Here is a 27,737-nt window from a genome sequence, read left to right as displayed (position 1 = left end):
TTTTTCCTTTTTTTTTTTAAATATTTAAACCCTTCTCGCTCTTTCTCTCTGTTGCGCTGTCCCGGTTCGCACCAAAACCAATTTATAGAGAGAGAAACAAAACCAGAGCCCCTTCTTAGGTGATCAGAAATTTTAGACTACCAAAACCACCGGAGCTAGCAGCTCGGAGAGTCCGAGTCGTCGTCGGCCGTTGATGATCGTGATCGGAGGAGTAGGACGAGTAGGAGGAGGATCGCGAAGATGATAACAGTGCACGGCGAGGTCAGGCAGCCCCATGCGGCGGGGCTGGCGGCGGCGTCGTCTAGGGCTCAGTTTAGCGTCGAGTCCTTTAAGCCTGAGCCTTCCTCGCTCAGCTTGGTGTCCTTTAAGAAGCCTCATGATTCTCATGACGGTAACTCATCGCGATCCAGATTTTTGACTTGGAATTGTGAATTAGAGTAGCTTTGATTCAATTGGATACTGTGGGATTCAGGATTGAGCATAGTTCTAGGGATCGTGAATTTTTATTCGAGCTAGTAGCTTCAATTCAATTGGCTGGTTTGGGAATTAGGGTTAAGCATAGTTTTCTAGGGATCGTGAATATTTGGTTATTGGAATTTGGAAATGCGAAGTGTATATTGAGCTAGGTTGTTAATTTGTCTATTGATTCTTCTTCAATTTGAAAATAAAATGGTGGATGATTTCATTACGAAGGTCGAATTTGTATTCGAGCTAGGATCGTCAATTGAATTGATTAGTTTGGGAATTGGGATAGAGCATATTTAGGGATAGTGAAATTTTGGCTGCGAAGTGTAGATTGAGCTAAGTTGTTAATCTGTGTATTGTTTGTTCTTCAATTTGAATATAAAATGGTGGATGATTTGATTGTGTGGTAGATGAGGATGCACATTTGGCACTTGCTCACCAAATGTACAAGTCTGGCAACTATAAGGAGGCCCTGGAGCATAGCAGTATTGTGTATGAGAGGAATCCGAGGCGAACGGATAATCTCCTTCTTTTGGGGGCAATATATTATCAGGTTTGATTTTTTTTTATTCCTTTGTATTCTAGCTTTGTCTGGTTTGATAGTTTACTTTCATAAAGGAAGGCTGGGGATCTGAAAACAATTAATAATATGTACGTGCTCTTTGTTTTGTTTCAGCTGCATGACTTTGATATGTGTATTGCCAAAAATGAAGAAGCGCTTCTAATTGAGCGAAATTTTGCTGAGTGCTATGGTAACATGGCCAATGCTTGGAAGGTAATATAATGGTATTGAAATTGCCTGGATCACCACATTAATATCTGCTGTGCTTGAACATATTTCTGATGAGAGGTGGTGTGCTCATGGTACAGGAAAAAGGCAATACTGACTTTGCTATCCGCTACTATTTGATTGCCATTGAGGTTTGTACCCACTTTCATTAATTTATGCGTTCCCTCTTTTCTTTTGAATGGATTAAACTCTTTTTTTTTTTAATAAACAGGTTCTCTATCTGTATTCCTTTAATCTGTTGAAGCTTTTGAATGCAATTCTATGTTTTATAGTTTTCTATAATCTTTTGACCTTGTCTCATCTTTCTACAGCTTCGACCCAATTTCTGTGATGCATGGTCAAACTTAGCTAGTGCATATATGCGGAAAGGACTTCTTGAAGAGGCAGCCCAGTGCTGTCGTCAGGCACTTCAACTGAATCCCCATTTGGTAAGGTTCAATCTAGATTTATCTAACTTTCTACATGACGTTTGTCTTGATATTTACTGCAATTAGAGGCGACACATTATTCTGGTGCCAATGATATGGTGCAAGTTGACTTACACGTCACTAATTGGTACACAGGTTGACGCGCATAGCAATCTTGGTAATTTAATGAAAGCACGTGGCTTGGTGCAAGAAGTAAGTATTAACAATAAAAATTCAGTGCTTTGGATTTCTTTTCTTAGTATCTTCATACATAGTAGCAGACTGGCTGCTACGATCTGCATTACGATTATAGGATTTGGTTTTTCTATGTTAGTAGAGTTTATGATACTGATGTATCACTCCCTGATCTGATGACAGTGGAAACAATTCATTACAGAATATATTACATAAGTTGAGCTAGTGCTGAAATGATTTTTCTCCTGGCCCAAACTCTGCCCTGCACAGCCTGTGTGGGGGCTAAATGATTATAGATTTCCTCAGTAGTCTACTGGAAAGATTAGTTCTTTTTCATAATTTAATTTACTGATGCTTCTCCAGTAAGGTACTGATGGAAATAATCATGTGTTGAACTGTGTTTGAATTCACAGTCTGAAACAGTTCAAACAGATATCGAGTTGTTATCCTCAAGCCAGGGCTCAGATGATGGTCTTGTTCTAACCACCATCTGCAAGACTGCAAATAGTCAGATTCTAACCTTTTGTGCAGGCTTACAGTTGTTACCTCGAGGCTCTACGTATACAGCCAAACTTTGCTATTGCTTGGTCAAATCTTGCTGGCCTTTTCATGGAGTCTGGTGATCTCAATAGAGCTCTGCAGTATTATAAGGTATCCACTTTCTTATCAATTTCTAATCCTTTCAACTAATCATCTTATTGGCATACCAAGTTGAGTTTCCATGTTTCATATCTGGTGGCTATTTTTGTTGGTTAATAGTCTATAGGGCTTGTATACTCTCCATATGTTTTTCCTAAGGAATTTTGTTCTTCTTCAGCTGATGTTTTGCGATTTATCTGTTTTATCTCAGGAGGCTGTGAAACTGAAGCCTGCTTTTCCGGATGCATATCTCAACCTTGGTAATGTTTATAAGGTAAGCTGTCATGCATAATGCCAGTAAGGTTGGATAGGTGCAAGTGGCTGGACTTGTATTGGAGAAAAAACGAGATCTTTCTTTTGCCTTTTCCAGGCTTTGGGATTGCCTCAAGAGGCAATTGTATGTTATCAGCGTGCACTGCAGACAAGACCTAATTATGCCATGGCTTTTGGTGAGCATCGCTGTACCATGTCTTTCTGTCTGTAAAGAATCTATTCTACATTTAAATTGAATCTTTTTCCTTGTATTCTTTATAAGGCAAATTTTAATGTGTTGCATTATATTTGGTTTCCAATGTTCCAAATCTAGTGGTTGCTGCTGGCTAGTTAAGATATACATATTATCCTGATGGTAACTCCACCTGCTTGATGAAAAAGGAAATAGTACTGGCTGAAAATACAACTCTTGGAATAGTCAGTTGATGGCTACATTCTTGGCTTTACTGACTGCTTTAAACTTAAAATAGTTCTTAACATATGAAATAAAATAGGAGAAATTTTTTGCGATTTGTCAACTTCTTTTGTATCAACTTCGTATCTAATAAGCTTACTTTTTTTTAATCTCCACCTCCTGTTTCTCTGTCTCTCTCGGTTTTTTTAATGATCCAACTTACAGTGTTTTTTAATTTTTAGTATATATATAAGTCTATTATATCATAAGTTGAAATGTCTTGTGCAGGTAATCTGGCCAGTACGTATTATGAGCAAGGTCAACTGGATCTGGCGGTCTTACATTACAAGCAAGCCATTGCTTGTGACCCACGATTTTTGGAGGCTTACAATAATTTGGTTGGTTCCTGTGCTATCAGAATGTTATTATGAATTGTGAAGTGCAATTTGAATTTCCTCTGACTTGATTGATATCTTCCCAATGATCTTAAGGGTAACGCATTGAAAGACGTTGGCAGAGTGGACGAAGCAATTCAATGCTACAATGTAGGTTCATCTTACTATGCCAGTTGTTTTCTCTCTCCTTTTTTAGTTATTCAAGGTGGCTTGTATGTATCTTTTGTTATACTTCAACATTTTACATGTCTGCATGCAGCAATGCCTCAGTTTACAACCTAATCATCCACAGGCACTAACAAACCTTGGGAATATTTATATGGAGTGGTATGTGTTCTCAAGTATTCTTGAATGTATTAATATTGAGACAATTAGTGCTCCATGTTGAATGGAATATAACAATTAATGGTGCCTTCCACAGGAACATGGTTGCCGCTGCTGCTTCCTACTATAAGGCCACGTTGACTGTGACAACTGGGTTGTCTGCTCCTTTCAATAACCTTGCTATAATTTATAAGCAGCAGGTATTGGTTGCTTTGCTGCCTAAGTGCATAACCTTCCACCCAAACATTTCTTTGAAGCTCGTATTGTTTGATTACTGGTTAATTGCATGACCTTTCTTTCTTATACTAATGCATAAAATCTTCACCTCAACATTCTATCATCTCTCCAACTTTCTTTGATTAAAAAATAAATTAGAAACTTGGTAGGAGCTAGTTCACATCTAGACAAGCTAAAGGAAGTTGGGCTGATGGAAGTTTGAAGGAAGGTGAGGGTGAGGATAGTTGGGCGAGCTCAATGTGTGTTTATAACTTGTTAAGAATACAAATAAATGGGTGTTTATCTGGAATATCCGAAGCGTGTTCTTCACCTTAGTTAAGCTGTTTAGCATGTTGCCACGAATCTCTTTATATGCTAACGAGCAACCCTCTCTTCCTTGGTGCATACGGCCAATTTGTATATGAGAGGTATTCAATTTGGAATCTCTAAAGATATCAATGCATCATTGCTCTTTTGCTTTTTGCTTTTTGCTTTTTGCTTCTTTTTTTTAACTGTTCAAATTTGGGCGAAGAACTCATTCTTGCTCTTAACTGTATTTAATCTGTATATGTTTTCCTTCATCACAGGGGAATTACGCAGATGCAATTTCTTGCTACAATGAGGTTCTTCGCATTGATCCCCTGGCAGCTGATGGGCTTGTCAATAGGGGTAACACTTACAAGGAGATTGGTCGAGTTAGCGAGGCAATTCAGGATTACATACATGCCATATCTGTACGGCCAACTATGGCTGAAGCTCATGCAAATTTGGCTTCAGCTTACAAGGATAGGTATGCTTTTCTGTCCTTTCTGTTCGTATAAACTATTGTACGTATAAACTATAATCCATGAATCCTACTAATTGTCTCTGTGGTTCTAAGAATCTGTTTTAATCCTGATCCTAACTGGTTTACCTTGAGGAAATTCACCCTATAATTCACTCAAAATAATTGTTACATGTTCTCTGTTTGAATGACTATATATATTGCCTCTGGAAGAGGCACATACTAATAGTCGGGGAGGACCCAATGAATTTCAACTGTAGCACTTTAAAAAAAAATTGTGGTGGAAACACAATGATTTGAGTGGTATATAATTTCTGTGATTACATATCTGTTGCAGTGGACATGTGGAGGCTGCTATTAAGAGCTATAAACAGGCATTACATCTTCGACCAGACTTTCCAGAGGCAACTTGTAACCTTTTGCATACATTACAGGTATTTTCCGAATTCTGCAATTGGAACTTCATGGACCAGCTGATGTTTCTAGTCTTAATTTGGCTGTGCAACTGGTTTATAGATATGATCAAGTGCTTGTTGAAATGAGACTGTAACATATAATATTATTTGGGTTCTTCTCATCTTCTTTTTCTTGTCTTTGCAACATTAAAAATGATTGATCTCGGAATGTGCAAGGTGATAAATAGGATTGAGCATAATAATTCCTTGTTCTAACCATGATAAATTAGATGATAAATAGCATAGTTAGGGTTCAGCAGATAAAAATTGGCAGGTGTATGTTTCCCTTTAAACTAATTAATTCAGTTGTCTGTTCCCAGTGTGTGTGCAGTTGGGAGGACCGTGATAAAATGTTTGCTGAAGTTGAAGGGATTATCAGGAGGCAGATCAATGTCAGTTTTCATGTGATTAACTTTTACCCGTATATACCTTTATATCTATATCGAGATATGACCTACTTTCCTTCTATTTCAGATGTCTCTCTTGCCTAGTGTGCAGCCTTTCCATGCGATAGCATATCCTATTGATCCAATGCTTGCACTTGACATTAGGTATAGTCTCTTATAGTTAATATTATTGCTAATAGTAGGTAAGCAGTGTGTAGGAACTATTTCTTCTTATCTGAACTTTCTTTTTCTTATGTGCAGCCGTAAGTATGCTGCACAGTGTTCTATAATTGCATCCCGGTTTGGGTTGCCGGCCTTCAACCATCCTGCTCCCATTGCCATAAAGCGTAATGGTGGATTCAAGCGACTTAGAGTTGGGTATGTTTCAATTGTATCAACATCATTGTTAGGGCGCATGATTCCATTAGGTCTGTACTACTATTCTAATTGTAAGAAATATCTTTGTGGATCTGCAGATATGTAAGCAGTGACTTCGGTAATCACCCATTGTCACATCTTATGGGATCTGTTTTTGGGATGCACAATAAGGAAAATGTTGAGGTTTGTGATTTCTCTTTATCTTTATCTTCTCCTTTTTTGTTCAACAAGTTTGTGATTTGACACTTGTTTTGGCTCGGAAAGCAAAGACCAAAGAGCTCTTCATATTTGTTTTACTACCTTGACAAACTGAGAATTCTTGTATAGGTTTTCTGTTATGCCTTGAGTCCAAATGATGGAACAGAATGGAGACAGCGTACCCAGTCTGAAGCAGAGCACTTTATTGATGTCTCAGCTATGACGTCAGATACCATTGCCAAAATGATTAATGAGGATAACATCCAGATTTTAATTAATCTTAATGGTTATACAAAGGTAGACTTATTTGTGGAATATGTGGACCCTGTAACTTAAAGTTATGATTTTTGCAGTCTACATCACCTATTGTTTGATTAACTTAATGACACTTGAACGATACAGGGGGCGAGAAATGAAATATTTGCTATGCAGCCTGCACCTATTCAGGTTTCATACATGGGGTTCCCTGGAACCACTGGGGCAAATTACATTGATTACTTGGTCACTGATGAGGTGGGTATTGAGCCATTTTTGTCATAATTTGCTCAGTTTTCTGTTTGTTGTTATTGCCTGATATGCTGTCTTTGCTTTCAGTTCGTCTCACCTTTACACTTCTCACATATTTACTCTGAGAAGCTTGTTCATCTTCCACATTGCTATTTTGTTAATGACTATAAGCAGGTTGGCACTTTTCTCAGAACTAAATTTACTCTATTTGCTGTGTAAGTTGAGCGTAGCTGCATGACACCTGAATTATCTGGCTTGGGTTTTTTTTTTCAGAAAAATCAGGATGTATTGGATCCAAATTGTCGACACAAAAGATCAGACTATGGTCTGCCAGAGGATAAATTTATATTTGCAACCTTTAACCAATTGTACAAAATGGATCCTGAAATCTTTAATACTTGGTAAGAACATGATGAGATCCTGAACTGCGTTCCTCAGAAAATATGGGTGCGTTTGCAAAATTTTGGCATCTCACTCATGTTGCTTTGTCTTTCTAGGTGTAATATTCTTAAACGCGTACCCAACAGTGCACTCTGGCTCCTCAGATTCCCTGCTGCAGGAGAAATGAGACTCCGTGCATGTACGTCATGATTTACTATTCAGCAGCTGTAAAGCAAACTGTGAATATCCACTTCAGGAAATTAACAATGCAGTCCTTTTGCTTTATCTGAAATAAAAATAAAAATTTATGGTATTATAATGCTTCTGTTCATTATTGGACATTGTTCAGATGCTGCCGCCCAAGGAGTTCAAGCAGACCAGATTATTTTTACAGATGTTGCTATGAAAGGTGAACATATCAGGCGCAGTGCTTTAGCAGATTTGTTCCTTGACACGTAATCTTCTTTTCCCTCGATTCATAGTGTTTCTCCTTCATAGTTTCTATACAGTAGGGTGGACTATTGATTTCTGTTTGTTTTCATTATAGGCCTCTATGCAATGCACATACTACTGGCACAGATGTTCTGTGGGCAGGTTTACCAATGGTGACCCTTCCCCTTGAGAAGATGGCCACCAGGGTTGCTGGATCTTTGTGTCTCGCTACTGGATTGGGGGAGGAAATGATAGTTAGCAGGTTGGTCTCATTAGCATTTATGTAGAATAATTGAGTTTTACATGATTCCTAGTCCCTAAACGTATTTTGTGGGAGTTGGATCACACTTCTTTCTATTCGTAAAGATTCAGTAGGTTCTTCCAACTTTTGGTTAAGAAATTAAAAAAATTTGATTCTATTTAGATGTCATTTGTTTGCAAGCTCCCCATTAATGGGAAATCACTAGCAAGCAAGCTCTCAATTTACTGGCAGAATAAACCAAGGTTCCTGTATTTTTAGCTGGTTGTGGAGTTTTATAGAATGTGTATAGGTTGCTGGAGCGAGAACAAGGACTAAATTTCAGTGTAGAATTTCGATAATTGTTATAGAAGTAGCCTTGTTAGTCTGTGATGTTTACTTCCTAGTTGGTTTTCACTTTTCAGAAGGTTTAGTGTAAACTCTAGTACTCTAATTTTCTGATGTTGCTCATGCAGTATGACAGAGTATGAAGAGAAGGCTGTATCTTTGGCATTGAACCCCCCAAAGCTCCAGGCACTTACTAACAAACTCAAGGCGGTCCGGATGACTTGCCCTCTGTTTGACACAACACGCTGGGTAAGTCTGATTTCTAACTTTCAGTCTTGTAGAAACTTAATTGCTTAAGTTCTGTCTTCATAGTAAGATAGTAGTATCTTCTCCGTTAAAAATCAAGTACTCCCTACTTAAAGAGAAAACTGAGTGCTGACCATGTTTTTTGAAACCAATTGGTGCAGGTGAGGAATCTGGAAAGGGCTTACTTCAAAATGTGGAATCTGCATTGCTCAGGCCATCATCCCCAGCATTTTAAAGTTGCTGAGAATGATGTGGATTTCCCCTCTGATAGATAGAGAGAAATTAGACGGGATTGTAGATAAGATAGGAGAGACATATTAGGAAGGTCAACTTCTATGCCTTGGGAAATTCTTAAGCTATGAAATGATGCTCGTTTCATCCTTCTAGTTTAAAGGAACATCTCCCCCAATTTAAGATCTCCGTGATTCTCTCAGTGTCGTAAGAAATGGAGATAAGATTAAGTGCCTATTACATTTGCCATAAGATGGAAGTGGACAACTTTAGCTGTTGATGCTATGGGGTTCCCGACTGATTTTATCTTTGGCTTAACCACCAATTGCTCGTGTAACATTATTGTAGTATTAATGCATTCGTTCAACTGCTTTTCTTTCTTTGTATTGCCATTATTTGTGTATGTATCACTTCTTCTGACTTCTTGTCCGACTCGGGCGTTCTGGGTTTATCGGGTAAGGAGTTGCATTCTATTTTCTGTTTGATGAAAATGTCGAAATGTTATGTATCAATAAAAGTGGAAAGAATTGGTGCCAAGTAACAACCATCCAAATAAAATGGGAAGAACTAGTTCCAAGTGTCGACCTCGTGGATCTGTGTGGTTACTCCGTTAAGGCGTTCTCTGCCCGAGTTGTTCAGACTAGAAGAATGGTTCGTCTGGTTTTTGCATCTCGGAGTCAAACTCTACTAGCATCGATAGTGTTTTAGTACTTGTTGAAGGACAGAATGGAAAACAATGTGAAAATATTGCCCCAAAAGAGACGGGAAGGAAAAAAAGAACACTCAAACGACGTGGTACGGTTGGGAGGACTCAGTTTGCTTTGATCGCTACTGCTTAAAAGCAAAGAAGGCCCGAGTTTCTACACTTTTAGCTCGGTGAGAAGATGAATTGTGACAAGGGATGTGGTAGATTTCTGCTATCAGAGTATTGGACTATGAAATTAAGTCCAGGGATGGAATGAGTATCCTTCTATGTATTCCAACTGTGTACTACACTACTACGTGCCATATTGGGGTTAGGTGTGGTTAGAGTGCGATCTGGCGATGTGGGTGATACCGAATTCGCCCAAGTATGGATTTGTGATTGATGTCTCCGGAAGGATCAAAATTTTCGAAGTAATATACATTAAATTTTGAATTAATGTTAATTAATGCAAAATTATACCATATATAGAAAACAATTTTACCATAATTATATACAATTATGTCATAACTACAAACAATTATGCCACAATATAGCATTTTGACTATAATCACACATAATTACACAATAATTAAAATAAAATTTCAGTCTTGCCGAGGGAGCCACAGCCCCTCTAGCCTCCATTAGGATCCGTCACTGTCCCCATGAGTGATCATATAGTTTAGCTCATTGCTCTGTGCTTGAGGGCTATCATAACTCACAAGGGAAGCTTTAAGTAAGGTAGATTGTACAGATTCAGATCAGGGTCTTGAGTGTCCCATTTGGTTGAGGCATTAGTGTGGCTGGCTGAGATTCAAAACACTAATTACATTCATACAAATTCTATAGTTGAAGGGATCTTTCGTTTGAGGCGTTTCATAGCACGAGCTCTCGCCTTTACCTCCAATGCCAACGCCGGACAGGGTCAACTATAATTTTCTCCAATGAAACAGCTCTCTTTACCAAGTACATGACATGATGACCATATAATATACCAGGATACCCTTCGACTTCTACTACCTTGAGATTATGATGAGGGTAAGAGGCAGCATCTTCGGAACTCATAGGTGTTCCAATGCAGACCGGGTCGTCACAAAATTTATAAGAATCAAGCAGCACCATGACCTTGGTTGTATAAGCAGCAATGAACCAAAAGGACCTGTACGGGGATTGTGATATTTTATCCAATTGTTATTGTACTTTGGTAATGGCCAAAATACAAAGTTAACAAGAAAAGAAAGGAAATGAAAAAATTACTGCATTATGTGCCAAGTAGGAATCTATATATCTTTAACAAAAGTCTTTGCAAATAAGGAGATGCCTTCAGGAAAGATGTCAGTAATCTAAGAGCCCTACCGCATTGTGCTTCAGCTATCAGCTCCAAATGCTTAAGATTTGCAAATGTAGGAAATACATGATTCCTATCATAGTCCTAATCACCAAACAAGAAGTAAGAATATACATAATGAAACAAAAAAGATGAAGAAAATCACATCAGGGGTATTATACTTACCATTTGATAGATATTAATGCTTCAAAGCAACTCTTAAATTAACCAAATTAATTGCATGTGCACAGTTAATCTTTCGAGAAGTGCACAATTATACAAGAAGTACTCGAGAACTTCTTGAGTCACACCAACATAGTTTAAATGGAGAACTTTTAGGAAATTAAATCCACAGTGGTGTAGAATTGGAGTGTCAGAAAAATCCACACGATCAAGCTTCAAGGAAACCTAATAATTTGTAGGGAAATGGATAGGTATCTTCAGGAGCGTAGCTGAATACCTGGTGCAAGTCCAATTCGAGAGTCTGAACTCTTTTATTCATTGCAAACTCTAGCCATCCATCAACCGATGTTGCAAAACGACGATCTATCTCAAAGCAAACACTGAATTGATTGATGGCGGGAGCTCCATGTTTTTCTATCAGAGAGTCTACTCAATTCACTTATCTGCGGCTTTCATGATCCATTGCTTCATCTTCCATTTGACAATACCGTATGTGTTCGAAAGATGATTGGACACAAAATTGAACATCAAAATTGAGAGACTTATGATACTTCCACACATGTTTCCATCGCCTAGAAAGGATACTAGTGGTTGCTGCTTCCTTTATTGGCAAGAGGGAGACTATATCAACAAGAAGATCATCCGGCAACCCACTTATTCGGTCCACCATATTGTCTTTGCCCTTTTTTTTCTCTATCTTGTGTGTGAATATTTTCTTTTCCGTTGTGCCTTGCACCTTTGCAAGAAAAGGTACTTATGCTTCTAATACAAAAATTGGCGCAACAAGAAAGAAAACAAAAACAAAGAAAACAGTCAGGATTGAGTAGAGATCAGGGGCGCATCCGGATTTGAAACCGGGTTGGACTAGGACTTTTCAATATAGATTTAAAAAAAAAACTCAACAAAGCGAGAGCAATTTATAGATTAAGGAAGTATACACTTAGATAGGGGAATGTAATGAGGCTTACCCCTCCATGCTTATACAACACAAGATCTATAAGCTCTCTAGATGTTGGCAAAAGAAGCTAAACAAACACATACATGTTGATGCAATACAAAATATATGTAGTATTTCTGTTCCACACTTGGTACTTCTATGAATTTTTATATGCTATGATTGCTATCTATATATACAGTGAAATTTATCTCCCAAAAATGTTGGACTCAAGCATCCCCCTTTTATTTACAGTTTATAACATGTAAAAGAATGAAAGAGATGTCTGGAGATTGAAACGTGGAATTCAGATTCTTCCAACAGCAACAAAAAAAAATGGTGTTCAGAACGCACGAACCAAAATAGAAAAGCTAAAATTCAAACTCGGATTTCAAACTGCAATATTTAATTGGATGGTAAAGAATTAATCTTTAAAAGAAGAAGATAAAACAATATTGAATCAGTAGTAGTACCTTAAGAACAGAACTCAAGGTGGTTCTCTTCATGGCAGCTCTCAAAGGTGGATGTTGCCGCCGCTTCTGAAACATCGGCATTTCTAAGAGACTATCTATTTTGAAATTTGGCTAGATTTTTGTTAACTTTTATTTCTAGTAGAATAGCTAAAATGTACTAAAAGATATAGCTAAATTTAGCTAGGATTGAGAGAAATATTAATTTTTTGATAAATTTTCTAACATTTAATTTATAACTCAATTTGAGTCTAAGTATTTGCTGGAGCATAACTTATTAATAAGCTAACTATAATTCATTATTAGCCATATTTAGCTACTAATATAACTTTTACTGTTGGAGATGCTCACACTCAAAACTATGTATAAACCCTCCACAAGTGCATACGTGTTGTACTACAAATCTCCCAACAGTTAACTCGGCAGGGGCTATTTACAAGCACATAACACGCAGGGGTATAATAGTCTTTTCGAAAGCATCTCCTGCCGGTCAAAATACGCCGGATGAGCCTATTCGACGTGAATTTAATCATATATTATCTTTCTACCAACAATACGCCAGGAAAAGCGCCGGAGGTGGCCGAATACGAACAGAATACGAGCCGATCCATTCCGTAAAATAATTGAAAAGACAATTGTACCCCTCTATAAGATCAAAACGGTGTTCCCTGTTACATGATAATCCAACAGTCAAATGACGTCGTCTTGCTTTGAAGGCGCCACGAGTTTCTGCACTTTGAGCTTCCCTCACTGCTATTGAGGTCGAAACGAAGCGACGTCGCAGCCGATTCAGCACCTTGCTCAATCTCCGGGTAACTCCCTCTTAATCCTTCCCCTACTTTTCAATTCGGATTCAGTAGAACTACATGGGATCCTTAACTGCTCTCAATTTGTAACAATTTGATTCCATAATTTTCTGCTTCTCTAATTTTCAAAAATCCAAGTTCACTTCTTTATCAGCTTAATCTTAACTCTGATGTCCCCTATGCTGTTAGCTTGTCAATTACAATCTGGGTTCTTCTATATATTCATGAATGTTCATACTTAGCTATAAAGATTTGATTTTTTTTTTTTGGAGTTTAGGTTAAATTTATTTAGGAGATTCTAGATCATGATATTGTATATCAAATCATAATGCAGGTGGGAATTCTCGGTGTTGTTAGAGAAGGTTAGATTGTAATTACTATGCAATGAACCGTACTCCGGCGCAGTTTTCCCACACACCATTCACTTTCCCTCCCTCAATTCCTAACCCCAATGTGTTTAACCCTCGGCCGCAGAATGCACAATCCGAAATGAAAGCTCCTCTTCTGCCTCCTGACCTTTCGACAGCAGTCTCATCATTAAGCAGCCTTATTGGTGACTGTTCCCGGACTCTTGACTCGCTTTCGAGTCTGCTCCCTGTCCCCAGCCGAGATGATTTGCATGACAATGATGGTCTCATTACCTGCCCTGTTAATTGCAATCACCGCGTGCACCCTCACTCCCTTTTCTCCCACTCCCTCCGCTGCCCCAGCCCTCTGCACCACCTCCTCCCGCCGCTACATTACCCCAAAACACTTGAATCCCCCGACCAATCCCAAGCTGGTCAAAGCTTTGTTCAAGTGCATAATGGCTCAGACCTCTGCTTGTCTTTGGAGCACCACTATGCAGAATTTGGGTGCAACATGTTCTACAGGGATTGCCCTGGTGTTGTTACCTCTTCCGCGTTGGATGTTTTTAATAAAACATTCACACTCCCATCAGTTTTGTCAGCTGAGTGTGCAGATTTTTCTGGTAGAGAAGATAGTGAGAAGATGATTTGTGACAAGGGATGTAGTAGATTGCTGCCATCAGAGTATTGGGCTATAAAAAATGAATTGGGGGGATGGAATGAGTATCCTTCTATGTATTCGAACTGTGTACTACGTGCTATTTTGGGGTTAGGTGTGGTTAGAGAGTGTGATCTGGCGATGTGGGTGATAGTGAATTCGCCCAAGTATGGAATTGTGATTGATGTGCCCATGAGAGATCATTTAGTTTTGCTGATTACCCTGTGCTTGAGGGCTATCATAAGGGAAGCTATTAGTAAGGTAGATTATACTGATTCAGAGAATCGGGGTTTTGGGTGTCCCATATTGGTTGAGTCATTAGTGTGGCTGGCATCTCAGCTTTCCAAACTCTATGGTGAATTGAATGGAACAATATTTTCCATAAACATTCTCAAGCATTGCATACTAGATGCTGCCTTGGGTTTCTTGGTTTTCCCCTTGGATCAAAAGGTGACAGAACCTCCTGCTTCAGAAGACTGTTCTCAAAATTTAGATGTTGATGGCAGTTGTGTTGGGGATGATGAAATTACAAAGCCACTAAGCACTGATGGTGCATGTAATATAAAGGGAAGCATCTTCAATAAGGTGGTATGCGTGTCCCAGGTTGCAGCAGCCATTGCAGCACTGCATGAACGATCCTTGCTAGAAAAAATAATTAAGGGCGAAAGAGCTTCACAAACTCTTCCTAGATATCAAAGGTATGATATCATGCTCAGTTTCTTTCAACTCAGCTTGCTTGTAGGTTTTACTTTCAATATGTAACAGGTGCTAAGTTCTAAAATCTAGTTGAATTTGAATCTAGAGTAAGAGCAACCAAAAAAATTGGTAATTGAAAATGCTTATTTATTTAGATTTTCAATGTAATAACTGTCATTTCTTTTATTTGTAGAGTGCTGGAGCATGATCATTTCTCACGAAGAGCTGATGAGGAGCGGAAAAACCGTAGTCAGTATAGACCTATTATTGATCATGATGGGCTGCCTCGGCAGCAATCAAGTAACCAGGTACCAGTTAATAGTATTATTTTGGGATAAAATAGAAGAATCATAACCTTTCGTGTCCTTTTAGGTGTATTTTAAGTGTGGTTATAAACTTTTAATCGACTGAAGGACTAAACCCTGAAATTTGGCTCTACACACATTTTATATATGATGTTTCACTAGATTTTTATTTTCAGGCAATACTTCTTGAAATAACCTTCTGTGAATATTAAAATTTGTTTCGCTCTTCATCTCTTTGAAGTTTTTCTTTCCTTGTTCTACGCAAGGAAACAAACAAGACCAAGACAAAAGAAGAGTTATTGGCAGAAGAAAGAGACTACAAACGACGAAGGATGTCGTATCGTGGCAAAAAGGTGAAGCGTACAACTTTGCAGGTACGGATCAAGATCTCATTATAACATTAACTTTTAATTATTCTTGTTGCCTACATATATCATGACATATGCCCATTTAAAAACTGAGATACTTCTCATTAGTTTTATTTTGGCTTTTTATGACTGTATTTTAATCAAAATTTGAAGAATCAAATCTGGAAGAGTTCTATGGTGAAGCAAAACAAAAGAAAAAAAGTCAAATAGCTTGAATCCCTATGTATTTGAGACTAATGCCTGATTGGCGAGTAGTATGCTTAAGGGCAGTGAATCTACTAATATTAGTTTGGCTTACAGTTTTTTTATTTTGTAACAGAAAATGGTCCTTGAGCATTGTCTGTTTGGGATATAGCCTATAGGCCTAGAAATGTTGTTGTCATAATTTCACACTTCGCATTATCGTGCCACAATAAGGTAGGAGACTAGGACAAACTCAAGAGAGGTTATGAAACATTAACATCAGTTCTTTTCATCCCTTTTTTCAATTGACTGATAATTTATATTTTACCTTTTATTCTTTCCAAAGGTTACCAGGGATATTATAGAGGAATATATGGAGGAAATCAAGCAAGTTGGAGGAATTGGATGCTTTGAGCGAGCACTGGAAGGGCAAGGTAGCACTCCATTCAAACTACCTACTGACTTCACCATTGATGATACTCCAACAGAAAGAAATAACGAGTCAGAGAGAGGTAGTCCAAGTCATACTAGGAAACAATCGCATTCACGCTATACTATCCATTCTACAACATCCAGGCTTGCTTCTACCAAAGATCAAGAGCAACCAAAACGTAGTCCTCACCGTGAATATCTAGAAGATTCCAGAAGTCTCAGTAATAGGCGTGATACGGAGAATTATTCTAGAAGCCCAGAAAGGTCTGGACGTCGTGGATGGTCACATGGGCAAAGTGAACAAGACCATCGGCAGGGGACCAATACCAAGCACCATGAAAGAAATAGGTCATCCAAGTATCATGATAGTAGATACAAATATCATGATAATAGATCATCTTCTGTGTCAAAGTCACACCAAAAGTCCAAAGTAAACAGGGATGAGAAGACTTATGAGAATCATAAGTCAAACTCTGTGGAGAAATATACTTTTGACGATAGATACAATCCCTTGGAAGTTAATGACAGATATGAAGAGGATCTCTCTTCTGGCGATAAGTATGCTAGAGAAGGCAGATATTCTGTGAATGAGCAAAGTCCAGACTACATGTAGGAATCGGAGTAAAATCTGGGGTAAGTTATCCTTGCTTTTATTTTATGTATTTGTTGTATGCTCGTGCCTGATTTTGTGTGACCTTTCCTTTGTGACATGGTTTATTGACACAATTTTGCAGTACGAAGTCATCAGGTTTCAGCAATATTAACTTCCATCTGTATCCTCCTTTGTATCCTTGAATGTTTTACTTGTCATCTGTTTTAACATTTAGATGATATTCATTGATCATAGTTTCTTAATCATTCTTATTCTGAATAGGAAATGATAAATTATTGCTTGTACCAGTGTGATCATTTCCACAAATATCATGGTTTTCGTAATCCTCTTAATCTAAGTCTTCTTTTATGCATGTACATCTTTTTACCTTCTAGAGATGTAAAAACCAAATCAGATTCAGCTATTTCAGCACTGATGAGATTAAGAATCATGATAGTAAACATACACTAGGGAGATGGGTTAGCTCATCTCTGTCTGACAGAAGCTTCTCTAATATGGAAGGAGTATACTAGCCGATCCAGCAGATCATGGCATAGCCCCCTATAACCCGTTATGTTAGTGACTTCACTTACACCTTCCAATGGTGCAAGCAAAGAACACTCCAGATTCTAGCAACTAGTTATTGCCATATTGGGATCAAGTCGAAAGCAACATATTTTCAAGTTTTACTGTTTGTTTAGGAGAATAAAATTATATAGGCATTTGTTCTTCTCTTTGTAACTAAAGATCCATTTGAAATAATATAAGTCCTTACCAAATGCTAGCAACTTCCTCTGCACATAAGGATTGACAGGTTTGTGATTGGATGCAGAGCAGAGCATCTTTCCTTTTTTTTATTTTTGCCATTAATTGTCCTCTTAGAGTCTTATTCTGATTTTTGTTTATTGATTTATAAATGAAAATTACTTGCTTTATTTGTAGCTGCCCGTTTTGGTTACTGAAACCTCATTATGCATGTAGCTCCAAGAATGCAACTTCTGCCTGATTGATAAAAAGGTAATATGAAGGTTGACTCATTCTCAAAGCTTCTCTGGCCCGTATGAAGTTCAAAAAGCTGAAGGCAGCCGATTACCACTGGGGGTCCTTCTGCTTTTGTTGTATGTGATACTACTCTGCTTAAAGAATGTAGCTTAGTTCTGATAACAAGTCTATAATAGTCTGTAACATAGCGCTTGGCTTCTTCGCCCATTGAAGTTATGCAAATGGAAGAAATCGTATCTCAAGTTTTTTATTCCCACGTTTTACGCTGAGCTTACTTTTTCCTCCAACAAAACAAAGGAATAGCACAGACGACAGTCACTAAACCATCTAGAGCAAGCACTCCTAAGTTGATCAAATGTGAAGCTAGAAGAGAGAGGTGCTCTGTGCTCTCTGCCTCTCTAACCTCTCTTTCGGAGCCTCATTACTTTCACGACGAGGCTACAGTCACCTTATTAGACGCCATCAAGCCAAGTCAATGGCATATGCGGCTCGTAGGCACAACCGTAGGAGATGACTACCATCGTTAAAAGTTGTAAGAGAGATAAACTTTTGTTAACAAAAATCAAATAGAAAGAAAAGAAATTAATCAAAAAACAGGAGTAGATTTCAATATTGCGTCGTCATTGTTTTTGCCTAATTCATTTTGGCACACAAATTGACGGTAAAATAGTATTGGTGACTCTTGCAGTGAGTGACAGAGAAGGACTTTACATTACATATTGTTGGCTAGACCCCATTTGCCAGTTGATACTCAAGTTTGCGTGTCACACTCCTTCACATACCCCCAAAAAAAAAACAGAGCAAGACAAATACAGAGACTCTTCCATCTTCTTCTTCTTCTTCTTCTTCTTCTTCTTTTTTTCTCTGCTCTGACAGATGATGAAGAAGAAGCTCACAGTTCACTCTGTGACAAAAACTCATTAGTGTGAAGAAGACAGTTGGAGCAATTCTCCGGTCTAGTTTTGTTGGGTTTCTTGACAAATGGCCAAAACAGGTGTCTTGGAAGAGACTGATAAAGAAGCCGCCATGGAGATAAAGAAGCAGTTGGGGAAGCTGGTCAGGGACATTGTTGAAGATGAAGACTATGCGGTGGAGACTGCTGAGGAGGCTATGAGAGCTTTGTCTTCTTTGAAGAAGTTGAAGATGTCTGAGTCTCTCTCTTTTGGTGTTCTTGATGTTCCTCAAGAATTTAGGTGTCCTATATCTGGAAAGCTCATGACTGACCCTGTTGTCTTGGCCACTGGACAGGTATGGGCTTCGTGAATGTACCCTTGTTTGATTTCTGATTACGCATGCAAGAAAGTTATGTAGTAATTGAAAGTTTGATCATTCTTGGTTCTGGGATTCTGTTTTTTTTTGTTGTTCATCAATTTGGGTATCAATGTCGTTTATGTGCTTTTGGAGTTGGGGGTTTAAGAATGTTAGAGTGTTATTGTCTGCCTCATCTTTCAAGACCCAAAAAGAAAATTGATTTAGAGTGTGACATATGTGAGTTTAAGGACTTGTGAACTCTGGAACTGTTCTTGTGGATGTGAGCAAAGAGTGTTCATTAATAGAAAAGCATGTGATTCAGTGTTGCTCCCTTCCTTCATTAGAAATTTAGAGGCAGAAAATTGGGTTTCATTGGTTACAAATGGGTTATTGCTTAATGACTCCAAATTGGTTTGCTGTAAAGAGGCTTGCTTGGCTTATGAAGCTTGATTTCGCACTATGTTTATGCAATTTCTAATCCTTCTTAATTTCTGTTGATGAACTGCAGACTTATGATAGGCCATTCATCCAGAGGTTGTTGAACCAAGGCAGCCGGACATGCCCTCAGACCAACCAACTCCTTGCTCATACTATCCTGACCCCGAATAACTTGGTCCATCAATTGATTTCACAATGGTGCAAGGAGCATGGTATTGACTCTCCAACTCCTGTTCAGGATATTGGTGAGGAAGTTGTCGCCAGCGCCGACGGAAACTATTTGAATGCACTTCTCGAGAAGACGACTTCATCATCCCTGACTGATCAGAAACAAGCAGCAAAGGAACTTCGGCTTCTAACAAAGAGGAGTTCATCATTTCGGGCACTGTTTGGAGAGTCTGCTGAGATCATTCCACAAATGCTGAGTCCACTTTCACAGGGCCAGGTTTCCACTCATCCTGACCTTCAAGAAGACTTGATCACAACTCTACTAAACGTTTCGATTCATGACAACAATAAGAGATTAGTTGCTGAAAACTCCTTGGTGATCCCTCTCCTTATTGAATCCTTAATGTCTGGAACAATTCAAACAAAAAGCAATGCTGCTGCAACTTTCTTCACATTATCAGCCATTGATTCCAACAAGACTGTTATTGGCAGATCTGGTGCTCTCAAACCTCTGATTAACCTGTTAAATGAGGGGAATCCATTAGCCATGAATGATGTTTCTATGGCCATATATCTCCTATGTACAGACCTTGAAAATAGAGAAAGAGCTGTCAATGCTGGAGCGGTGTGGGTGATTCTGAAGAAGATAATGGATGGTGTATTCATTGCCGGGTTGCTGACTACACTTGCAATCATTTCGACCAATCAGAAGGCTATTCAAGATTTGTGTGACCTTGGCGCTGTGTCGTGCTTGATTAAGATCATAAGGGAGAGTGATTGTGAGCGCAACAAGGAGAATTGCATTGTGATCATTTACAATATCTGCTTTCGCAGTCGGTCCAAATTGAAGGAGATAAAGGATGAGGAAATGGCGAATGGTACAGTTTCCAGACTTGCACAGAGTGGAACATCAAGGGCTAAGAGGAAGGCAACTGGAATTCTTGCAAGGTTGAATAAGACTGGCTCAATAACAAACACTGCTTGATGGAAAGGGTTCTTTCTGCTTTGTTTTGACCTCCAAAAAAAAGAAGGTACATTACCTCCATGACCCCATGTAAATGCTTCTTCTACACCTTGCTAGTATACTCCCCAATATCAGCTTCATAACCTGTACAAAAGTAGTCATACATTACCTGTAATGCAACCTAGGCAAGTTTAGGTCCATTTGAAGGATATACACATTGTAAATCTCATTACTATGAAATTCACTAGAATCTGGCTTTCTGGTTGTATTAGCTGTCCCATATTCTATTTTCTGACATGTCCAATTAGTGCCAGCTACTCTTTGAAATGCCATCAGCCCATCATTTATCCATTTGTATTTTTGACTGAAAATTTGATATTTGTTTCTGTTCATGTAAATCCCATTGGAGTCTCAAAATTTCAGAGACGTGAATTGTTCTTTTAGTCACAATTTCGTGCAATGTCCTATACTTTGAACTACTCTTAACACATTATGTATTAAGAATTTCAATACTCCCGGAGCTCTATAGATTTGGATTTTGTGATCGAGTCAGTTCTATCATTTCTGACTTGTCATGATTTAGCCAGTTGTGAATATTATTATTTGAAATGCCAACATTGATTCATTTGGATAATTTGACTCCAATTATGGTAGTTGGTATGTTGTTCTTATTCATAAAGTATTTGGTCAAGACCTATTGAATTAGTGTTCTGTAGGGTCTTCCTTCTTCCACTTTAAGAGTGTCGGCAAGCTGAAGCACCATACTTCTCCGGACCTCTTTTGTTTAAATGCACTAATCCAAATTAGTGGACAAAGTATTCAACTCTAATGTTTGATTATGACTTGTGACGGTGCCAAAAGATTTGTGCTCAACTTTTAAAAGAAAAGAGAAGACAAAAAGAGGTAATTAGGGGCAGAGTGATGCTGAAATCTGGTGTTTCATGCTGAAGCTGACTCACTATTCCATCAACAAGATCACATTACAAATCTAAATGTGGTATTGTGATTAGTGAATTGTAGAATATAAATTCAATGATGCAACACCTAGAGAAGCTAGGCTACTTGATCTTGAATCTTGGTAGAGAGAGAATATTTATGATGCTCTCTTTTTTTCATCTTTTTCTTTGTTATCAGCAATGTAGATCTACTAATCTCACATCCAACTCTGTCGTTTAATGAATCATCACTACCTCACTGCAACAAATTGCCTACACAAATATTCTTAGAAATTCGGGTTGGCTTCTCAACTATTAAAAAGTCGTGTATAGTTAGAAATTCGTCGTGTATTAAAAAGTCACTCGATGCCGAAAATAGAAGTAGATCATATTCAGAAGCATTTAAGACATTATTCAAGTTTATTTTGAGAAGTGCAAATACTCTTTGGTTATGAAAAGAGATGTAAGCTGAATAATGTTCATGACATTCCTTCATGACCTGTCAGTAAGGCGTACACCAGCTTCTGCAGAATCTAATTCTGGTGGCGATTGGCCGTTTAAATGGTGTAAAAAGTTGCAAGAAAAATCTCATATCTTGCTACCCAAGATTGTAAGACATGGGAAAATGTTAACCACAGCTCACTAGAAGACATTGCAGACCTTATCCATGTCACTTAGGAACCCAACTAGAACAAGTAGACAATTTAGTTTACTAATATGCACCCTGCCTGTGATCATATGTCATTTGCTGGTCCCATCCTTTAATAAAGTTAAAGATTCATGAAAACATTTGGGTACCAAAAGATGAAGAATCTGATTTCATCTAGGGATATTAGGAATCTGAATTCTTCTCATCCTTCTCAAATGTAATTTTGCAAATCAAAGTGTTTGTTGTAGATCACCTGTCGAAAATTGTTTTAAGTGAGCATATTAGGGGTGTGTAACAAATTTGCTTCAATTTACGATGAGCGTGTTTTTTTGTTCGGCGTGCAGTAGGCATGTGTATTGCTCTTGAACTATTATCTACTAGCTAGATACTTTTTAGCAAGTGTCAAGCAACAAATTTTGATCTGCTTTCGGTCGGAGTGGTCCTCAAGAGGTAATGGGATGATAGAGTTGCTCTGAGTTTTGATAGAGCCATATACCAACAAGGTGACTATTATCTGATTATTAACCCAACTAAATTTCACAGATTCATACCCAGAGACTGATGATTTCGACCAAGTCCCCGACTCATAATATAATAACTGCTTACTCAACTAAAAAAGACGAGAGAAACAGTAATGGCATTACTAGATCAAAGTTATATCTCATGCTGGCTGATCGATACATCCTCATTACTAGGTCCAATTACTATTTACTATGACCCAATTTGAGGCCGTACGCCAACATTGTGAAAGAAAGTAAGAAACCGTTGGTAAGGACGTCGTTTCAAGGAAAGAAAACTAAGGAATCTTAATTCATTCTTTCACTCTCTCGCTTAAACCCTTTGGTGTGTTTGGATAAGAAAAAAAAGAGGAAATTTAATTGAAAGAGGGGATTTTATAATTCTAAAAGACAATTTCTTCATTTGACAACTATTTTAGAATTCTGTGAAAAATAAAAAGAATGAATTTGTTGTTTAAATTCCCCATTTGAATTCCCCACAAAATATGTGTCATTTGCAAATTCTTTTCTAGTGTTCAATTATCTTTCCAAAACAATATTTTGTTAATATTTCATCTCTTTAATTTATGTCAAACTTTCTTAATCTATTATGCATTTCAAATCCCACTTAAATATATCCAAACAGTAGAATTTGCAACTGACAGATTTTATCTTAATGGCTTTTAAGATGTCATCATTTATAAACTCCATAAAATTTGGAATTTCCTCATCCAAACACACCATAATGGAAACTCGCAATCGACATGACCGCTATCGCCAACTTCAAGCGTATATAAGGAAAGCAGCCCGTCAAGTATTTCATTGACACCGAATCACTACAAAAATATCAACAAAAGCCACATTCATATGTGGCTTCTTTGTGTTAATTTACAAAGCCACATTTGTAGAAGGTTTTGTGGGTATTAGGCAAACGCCATATGGGTAAAGGCCACAAAGAAGCCACATATGAATATGGCTTTTGTTGATATTTTTTGGAGTTTTTTTCACCAACAGTCCCTCAATTCTGGTGTACCTACCAATGTGATACCTCAACTCTTAATCGTACCAATGTGATACCCAGACTCTAGTATTGCTATCATTGAAGTACTTCCGTTAGTTTTTTTAAACTTTTCCGTTATCTTGGTGACGTGGTAGGTACGTGAGGCCCACAAAAAGGGTTAAAAGACAAAATTAACCTCATCTGAGATGAGCAATGTTTTTCCCGCCCTTTACCTTGAGAAAAACACCCAACAATTCCAATTTTGGCGCCAATTTTCCCTCTCTACTCCTTAATTTGTGTCTCTTATCTAAACTAAAGAACTACCGTCAACCAGTCGACCACAATCTGATAAAACCTAGATCAATCTCATTTTCTATTTTTACCCTAGCACTTGTTAAACTAACAGAATAAATATATAAATTATATATGGAACATCTCATTTCCACAATCTCATAAGAATATAAAAACACATAACTTAACGAAATTCAAATACATGTTTAAGTACCATTAGTTGCCACCTTTTATGTTGATCTGCCATGATTTTTGCTTGTAAGAACTAATGGTACATGTAGTTGAATTTCGTTAAGTTATGTGTTTCTATATTCTTATGAGATTGTGGAAATGAGATGTTCCATATAAATTTATATATTTATTCTGTTAGTTTAACAAGTGCTAGGGTAAAAATAGAAAATGAGATTGATCTAGGTTTTATCAGATTGTGGTCGACTGGTTGGCGGTAGTTCTTTAGTTTAGATATTAGACACAAATTAAGGAGTAGGGAGTGAAAATTGGCGCCAAAATTGGAATTGTTTGGTGTCTTTCTCAAGGTAAAGGGCGGGAAAAACATTGCTCATCTCAGATGAGGTTAATTTTGTCTTTTAACCCTCTTTGTGGGCCTCACGTACCTGCCACGTCACCAAGATAACGGAAAAGTTGAAAAAAACTGACGGAAGTACTTCAATGATAGCAATACTAGAGTCTGGGTATCACATTGGTACGATTAAGAGTTGAGGTATCACATTGGTAGGTACACCAGAGTTGAGGGACTGTTGGTGAAAAAAACTCTATTTTTTGTAGTGAATGTATGTCGCCAACCGACCTATTCTTATTTTTTTAATAGCAATTTTGCCAAATATTGTAGAGATTCTATATCAATCAAATCAACCTTCTTGCTTTACTTGTTATAAAGGTTTCATATGGTGTGATTTCCCTCATCGCTTTTGCTAAGCTTCTTGTAAATTCAGTGTCATGCAAGCCCAAACTCTTTTATCTGTGTATCTATCAGATTCATGTGTACACCCGTAGGGCAAAACGAGAAAGGAAAATATTGGGAAAGAAACTGAAACTAGAAGAAGGTGATCTGTATAGCTTGGTGGACCGAATCAGTGCTTTCCAAGATGACCTTGTTATCGGTATAGTGGCCTTATTGCCCTAAAGGGTGCCGCAGCGACTAGTGTCCTTTCTAGGAGATGGCAGCATGTGTGGAAGTTTAGGGCTTCTCTTAATTTTGATGTTAATGTTAGGGATGGTGAACCTTTTGCTCGTTTTCATGGACTTGAAGCCAGAGAAATAGAGCAGACAAGCCGCAGATATATTGATTTGGTAGACTCTGTGATGGAGAAACATAGAGCCCCCAGCATCGAACGATTTAGGGTTTGTTTTGATTTAGATCTTTGCTTTAGAACATCGGTCGATAGATGGGTTGAAGTTGCGATGAATAAGAGAGTTCAAATACGTGAACTGGTGTTTCGGAGCGTAACCCTCAGGGGGTCTAACTGGATGAGGATGGATCGTAAAACATATCCGTTTCACTTCAAACTTTTAGGGTTGGAGAAGGAGTCTGACTTGAAGCTTACGCATTTGAATTCTGCTGTCACTCCAAGTCTACACTCCTGTGGTGGCTGCAATGAATTCAATTATCTTAGAGCTCTTCATCTTAGGGAAGTTGGTGTGACTCAAGAAGTTCTTGAGCTATTCTTGTCAAAATGTCCAGTTCTTGAGAGATTATCTGTGGAATCTACCAAAAGTTTGGTTGGTTTGAGAGTTGCTGGACCCTCGATTGCACTTAAGTATCTTGAGCTAAGTAGTTGTCATGCCCTCAAGAGCGTTCATATCTGTGACACAAACCTGGTTTCTGTAACCATTAATTCTAGAAATTCTGAGATTCGCCTACTTCTCAGTTATGAGCCATCACTTGTTGAGGTCTGTTACAGTACAGCTAGGTCCCTGAATCTACCTCGTTTCTTTACTCAAATTTCACGCAGCAATCATCTGGAAATGCTCATGCTGAATATTACCTGGCGGATCTAGGATGAACTTGATGACTGGGCTAATTTTTACGCACAAAAAAAGAAGAAGTATAAGATAGGGTATTTATGAGTATATAATCCATATGGAGTGTATAATTTTAAGTTAAAAGTGTCATTTTAGTCAATAAACATTAGGAAGTGTCAAGCATTTGAAGCCTAAAGTAGCAAGTAACAACTTATTTTAGTTAATTAATAGAAATTTCATTTTCTAATCGAGATACAACCTAATTTTAAATAACAATAAAATTAATACTGAACTTTAACAGTCAAGATAAACTTGACTAAATGTCAAATATAGGTGTAACAACCAGACTCTAACAAACAAAATGAGTTTAAGTAAATGTCATTATGCCATAATTATTCAGACGAGAGGGGACTGGAAAAGAAAAAAAAATCAAAATCGACTATTGTTGGGAGGAATTGAAACCACCACCTTGAGGCTAAGCACCCCATGCCAAACCACTACACTAACATTGCAATTATGTCAGCGAGGTAGTTAATTTAGTACCAAAATGTTGTAAGGGCTTAAGCCCATGCAAGACCAAGCTAGATCCGCCACTGATGGTCAGTGTATTATTTATACTGTTTTTTCTTTTCTTTTCTTTTTTCTGAGATGAATAGGTGAACAATATAATGATGTGCCACATGTAAACTGCATCAATGTGAGAATTACATACCAAACATGTTAGAATAATGTCTGATCATCACATCAAATGGTTTATAAGTGGTACACTAATTGTGGTTCTCCTACCACTCTCCGAAAATGGCAATAGTTTCTTACCTGACTTTGTTTTCAGGAGTACTATCCCAATCTTGTATTTCCCGATTTTGCAAATCTCAAGCATTTGGAACTTAATGTTGAGCAAGACAGCGAGAGGGGTCTTCAGAACCTAATATCTTTCCTGCAGGCATCTCCACATTTAGAAAAACTAGTATTGAAGGTATGTCTATAGTTGTAAAAACAAAGTCTATTCATTGTCGCTAATGCATAATATTTTATCAAGAAGCCACCAACCACACAAACAAGGATTTGTGATCATAGTAAAGGAGATGATGAGACTATGAGAGACGTTTATCTTTGGTTAATTATGAACGGACCAAAACCACATTATGTTGGCCCTTGTATAGAGTTGGGATTCAAGAGTAACATAAACGGGTTAAGCATTTTGTGATTTTACTGTGGTTGATTCTTAACATCGTTTTATGTTTCTTCCTTAACCGAACAAATGTTTGAGTTATTGCTCTAGTATTTGTTGTCTGATGAAATTTGTATTCGTGGTGTAGTTGGATAGATGGCTGACCCGCGAATACTACAAGATAATAGGAAGCGTTAAGGAAATGGAATATTGCCCTCATTTTCACCTCAAGGTAGTTCATATAGAAAACTATCGAGGTAGATCACGCGTTAAGCATATCAGGTATTTGATCAAAAATGCCTTTGCGCTGGAGAAAATTGTTGTAAAACCAATTCGTCATCTAATTCTGCCAACAGTGAACAGTGAAAGACGAGAAACTGCGCTGAGGAATCATGCCATGCAATGCCTGAAACAAAAAGTGCCTTCATCTATTGAATTTGTGTGCATGTAGTAATTGTGGTGTGCTCATATTATTTTGGATTTAAAACTTGCGTGTGGATTCTGTTTAGTTATGTTCGCCTATTTGTTAGTTACGTTGTAGTAAGTACATTTGCTAGTAGACTGCTGAATTCTTAATACACATCAGACGATGAAGTTTGGACTAAGTGCGGATTTTACTTTGAGAATATTAAGATGATAAACTTGTGAATGTCATTTTGAACAACAGCATTGTCTTCTCTAATTTGACGAGATGCACTAGTCTCGACTAGGGTGATTCTTGAC

General features: G+C 37.9%; 4 protein-coding genes across 7 annotated transcripts; all 4 read left to right on the top strand.

Moving 5' to 3' along the window:
- The first annotated feature begins 90 nt into the window (after positions 1-90).
- LOC126798047 (probable UDP-N-acetylglucosamine--peptide N-acetylglucosaminyltransferase SEC) lies at positions 91-9,077 on the top strand. Its single transcript, XM_050524868.1, has 28 exons — positions 91-391; positions 876-1,018; positions 1,142-1,240; positions 1,336-1,386; positions 1,567-1,683; positions 1,819-1,875; positions 2,389-2,508; positions 2,708-2,770; positions 2,867-2,945; positions 3,452-3,561; positions 3,655-3,708; positions 3,818-3,885; positions 3,980-4,082; positions 4,686-4,888; positions 5,220-5,316; positions 5,658-5,729; positions 5,812-5,888; positions 5,985-6,101; positions 6,200-6,284; positions 6,429-6,596; positions 6,702-6,812; positions 6,894-6,980; positions 7,080-7,207; positions 7,304-7,386; positions 7,537-7,642; positions 7,735-7,881; positions 8,334-8,454; positions 8,613-9,077. The coding sequence occupies exons 1-28, from the start codon at positions 241-243 to the stop codon at positions 8,724-8,726; spliced, it is 2,931 nt and encodes a 976-aa protein (XP_050380825.1). The 5' UTR covers positions 91-240; the 3' UTR covers positions 8,727-9,077.
- A 3,900-nt stretch (positions 9,078-12,977) lies between these two features.
- Positions 12,978-17,909, top strand: LOC126798025 (U11/U12 small nuclear ribonucleoprotein 48 kDa protein). 4 transcript variants are annotated; one of them, XR_007672486.1, is made up of 7 exons: positions 12,978-13,090; positions 13,419-14,787; positions 14,979-15,093; positions 15,357-15,464; positions 15,988-16,706; positions 16,808-17,479; positions 17,647-17,909. XR_007672486.1 is itself a non-coding variant. In XM_050524843.1 (6 exons), exons 2-5 carry the CDS (start codon positions 13,469-13,471, stop codon positions 16,684-16,686), a joined length of 2,241 nt encoding a protein of 746 aa, XP_050380800.1. In that variant the 5' UTR covers positions 12,978-13,090; positions 13,419-13,468; the 3' UTR covers positions 16,687-16,706; positions 17,647-17,909. The 4 variants fall into 4 exon arrangements, 2 of the variants coding, with proteins under 2 accessions (XP_050380800.1, XP_050380799.1); XR_007672485.1 differs by having other exon boundaries at positions 17,608-17,909; XM_050524843.1 differs by lacking the exon at positions 16,808-17,479.
- Positions 17,910-18,531: 622 nt separating this feature from the next.
- LOC126799466 (U-box domain-containing protein 9-like) lies at positions 18,532-20,756 on the top strand. Its single transcript, XM_050526670.1, has 2 exons — positions 18,532-18,915; positions 19,427-20,756. Exons 1-2 carry the CDS (start codon positions 18,649-18,651, stop codon positions 20,507-20,509), a joined length of 1,350 nt encoding a protein of 449 aa, XP_050382627.1. The 5' UTR covers positions 18,532-18,648; the 3' UTR covers positions 20,510-20,756.
- Positions 20,757-25,282: 4,526 nt separating this feature from the next.
- LOC126800388 (uncharacterized) lies at positions 25,283-27,465 on the top strand. Its single transcript, XM_050527754.1, has 3 exons — positions 25,283-25,771; positions 26,676-26,819; positions 27,163-27,465. Exons 1-3 carry the CDS (start codon positions 25,283-25,285, stop codon positions 27,463-27,465), a joined length of 936 nt encoding a protein of 311 aa, XP_050383711.1.
- The last annotated feature ends 272 nt before the right edge of the window (positions 27,466-27,737 follow it).

Source organism: Argentina anserina, chromosome 6 (assembly GCF_933775445.1).
Source record: "Argentina anserina chromosome 6, drPotAnse1.1, whole genome shotgun sequence".
NCBI classification, from domain to species: domain Eukaryota; kingdom Viridiplantae; phylum Streptophyta; class Magnoliopsida; order Rosales; family Rosaceae; genus Argentina; species Argentina anserina.
The sequence above is the reverse complement of the archived record's forward strand: the minus strand, read 5'-3'. Positions and strand labels throughout refer to the sequence as shown.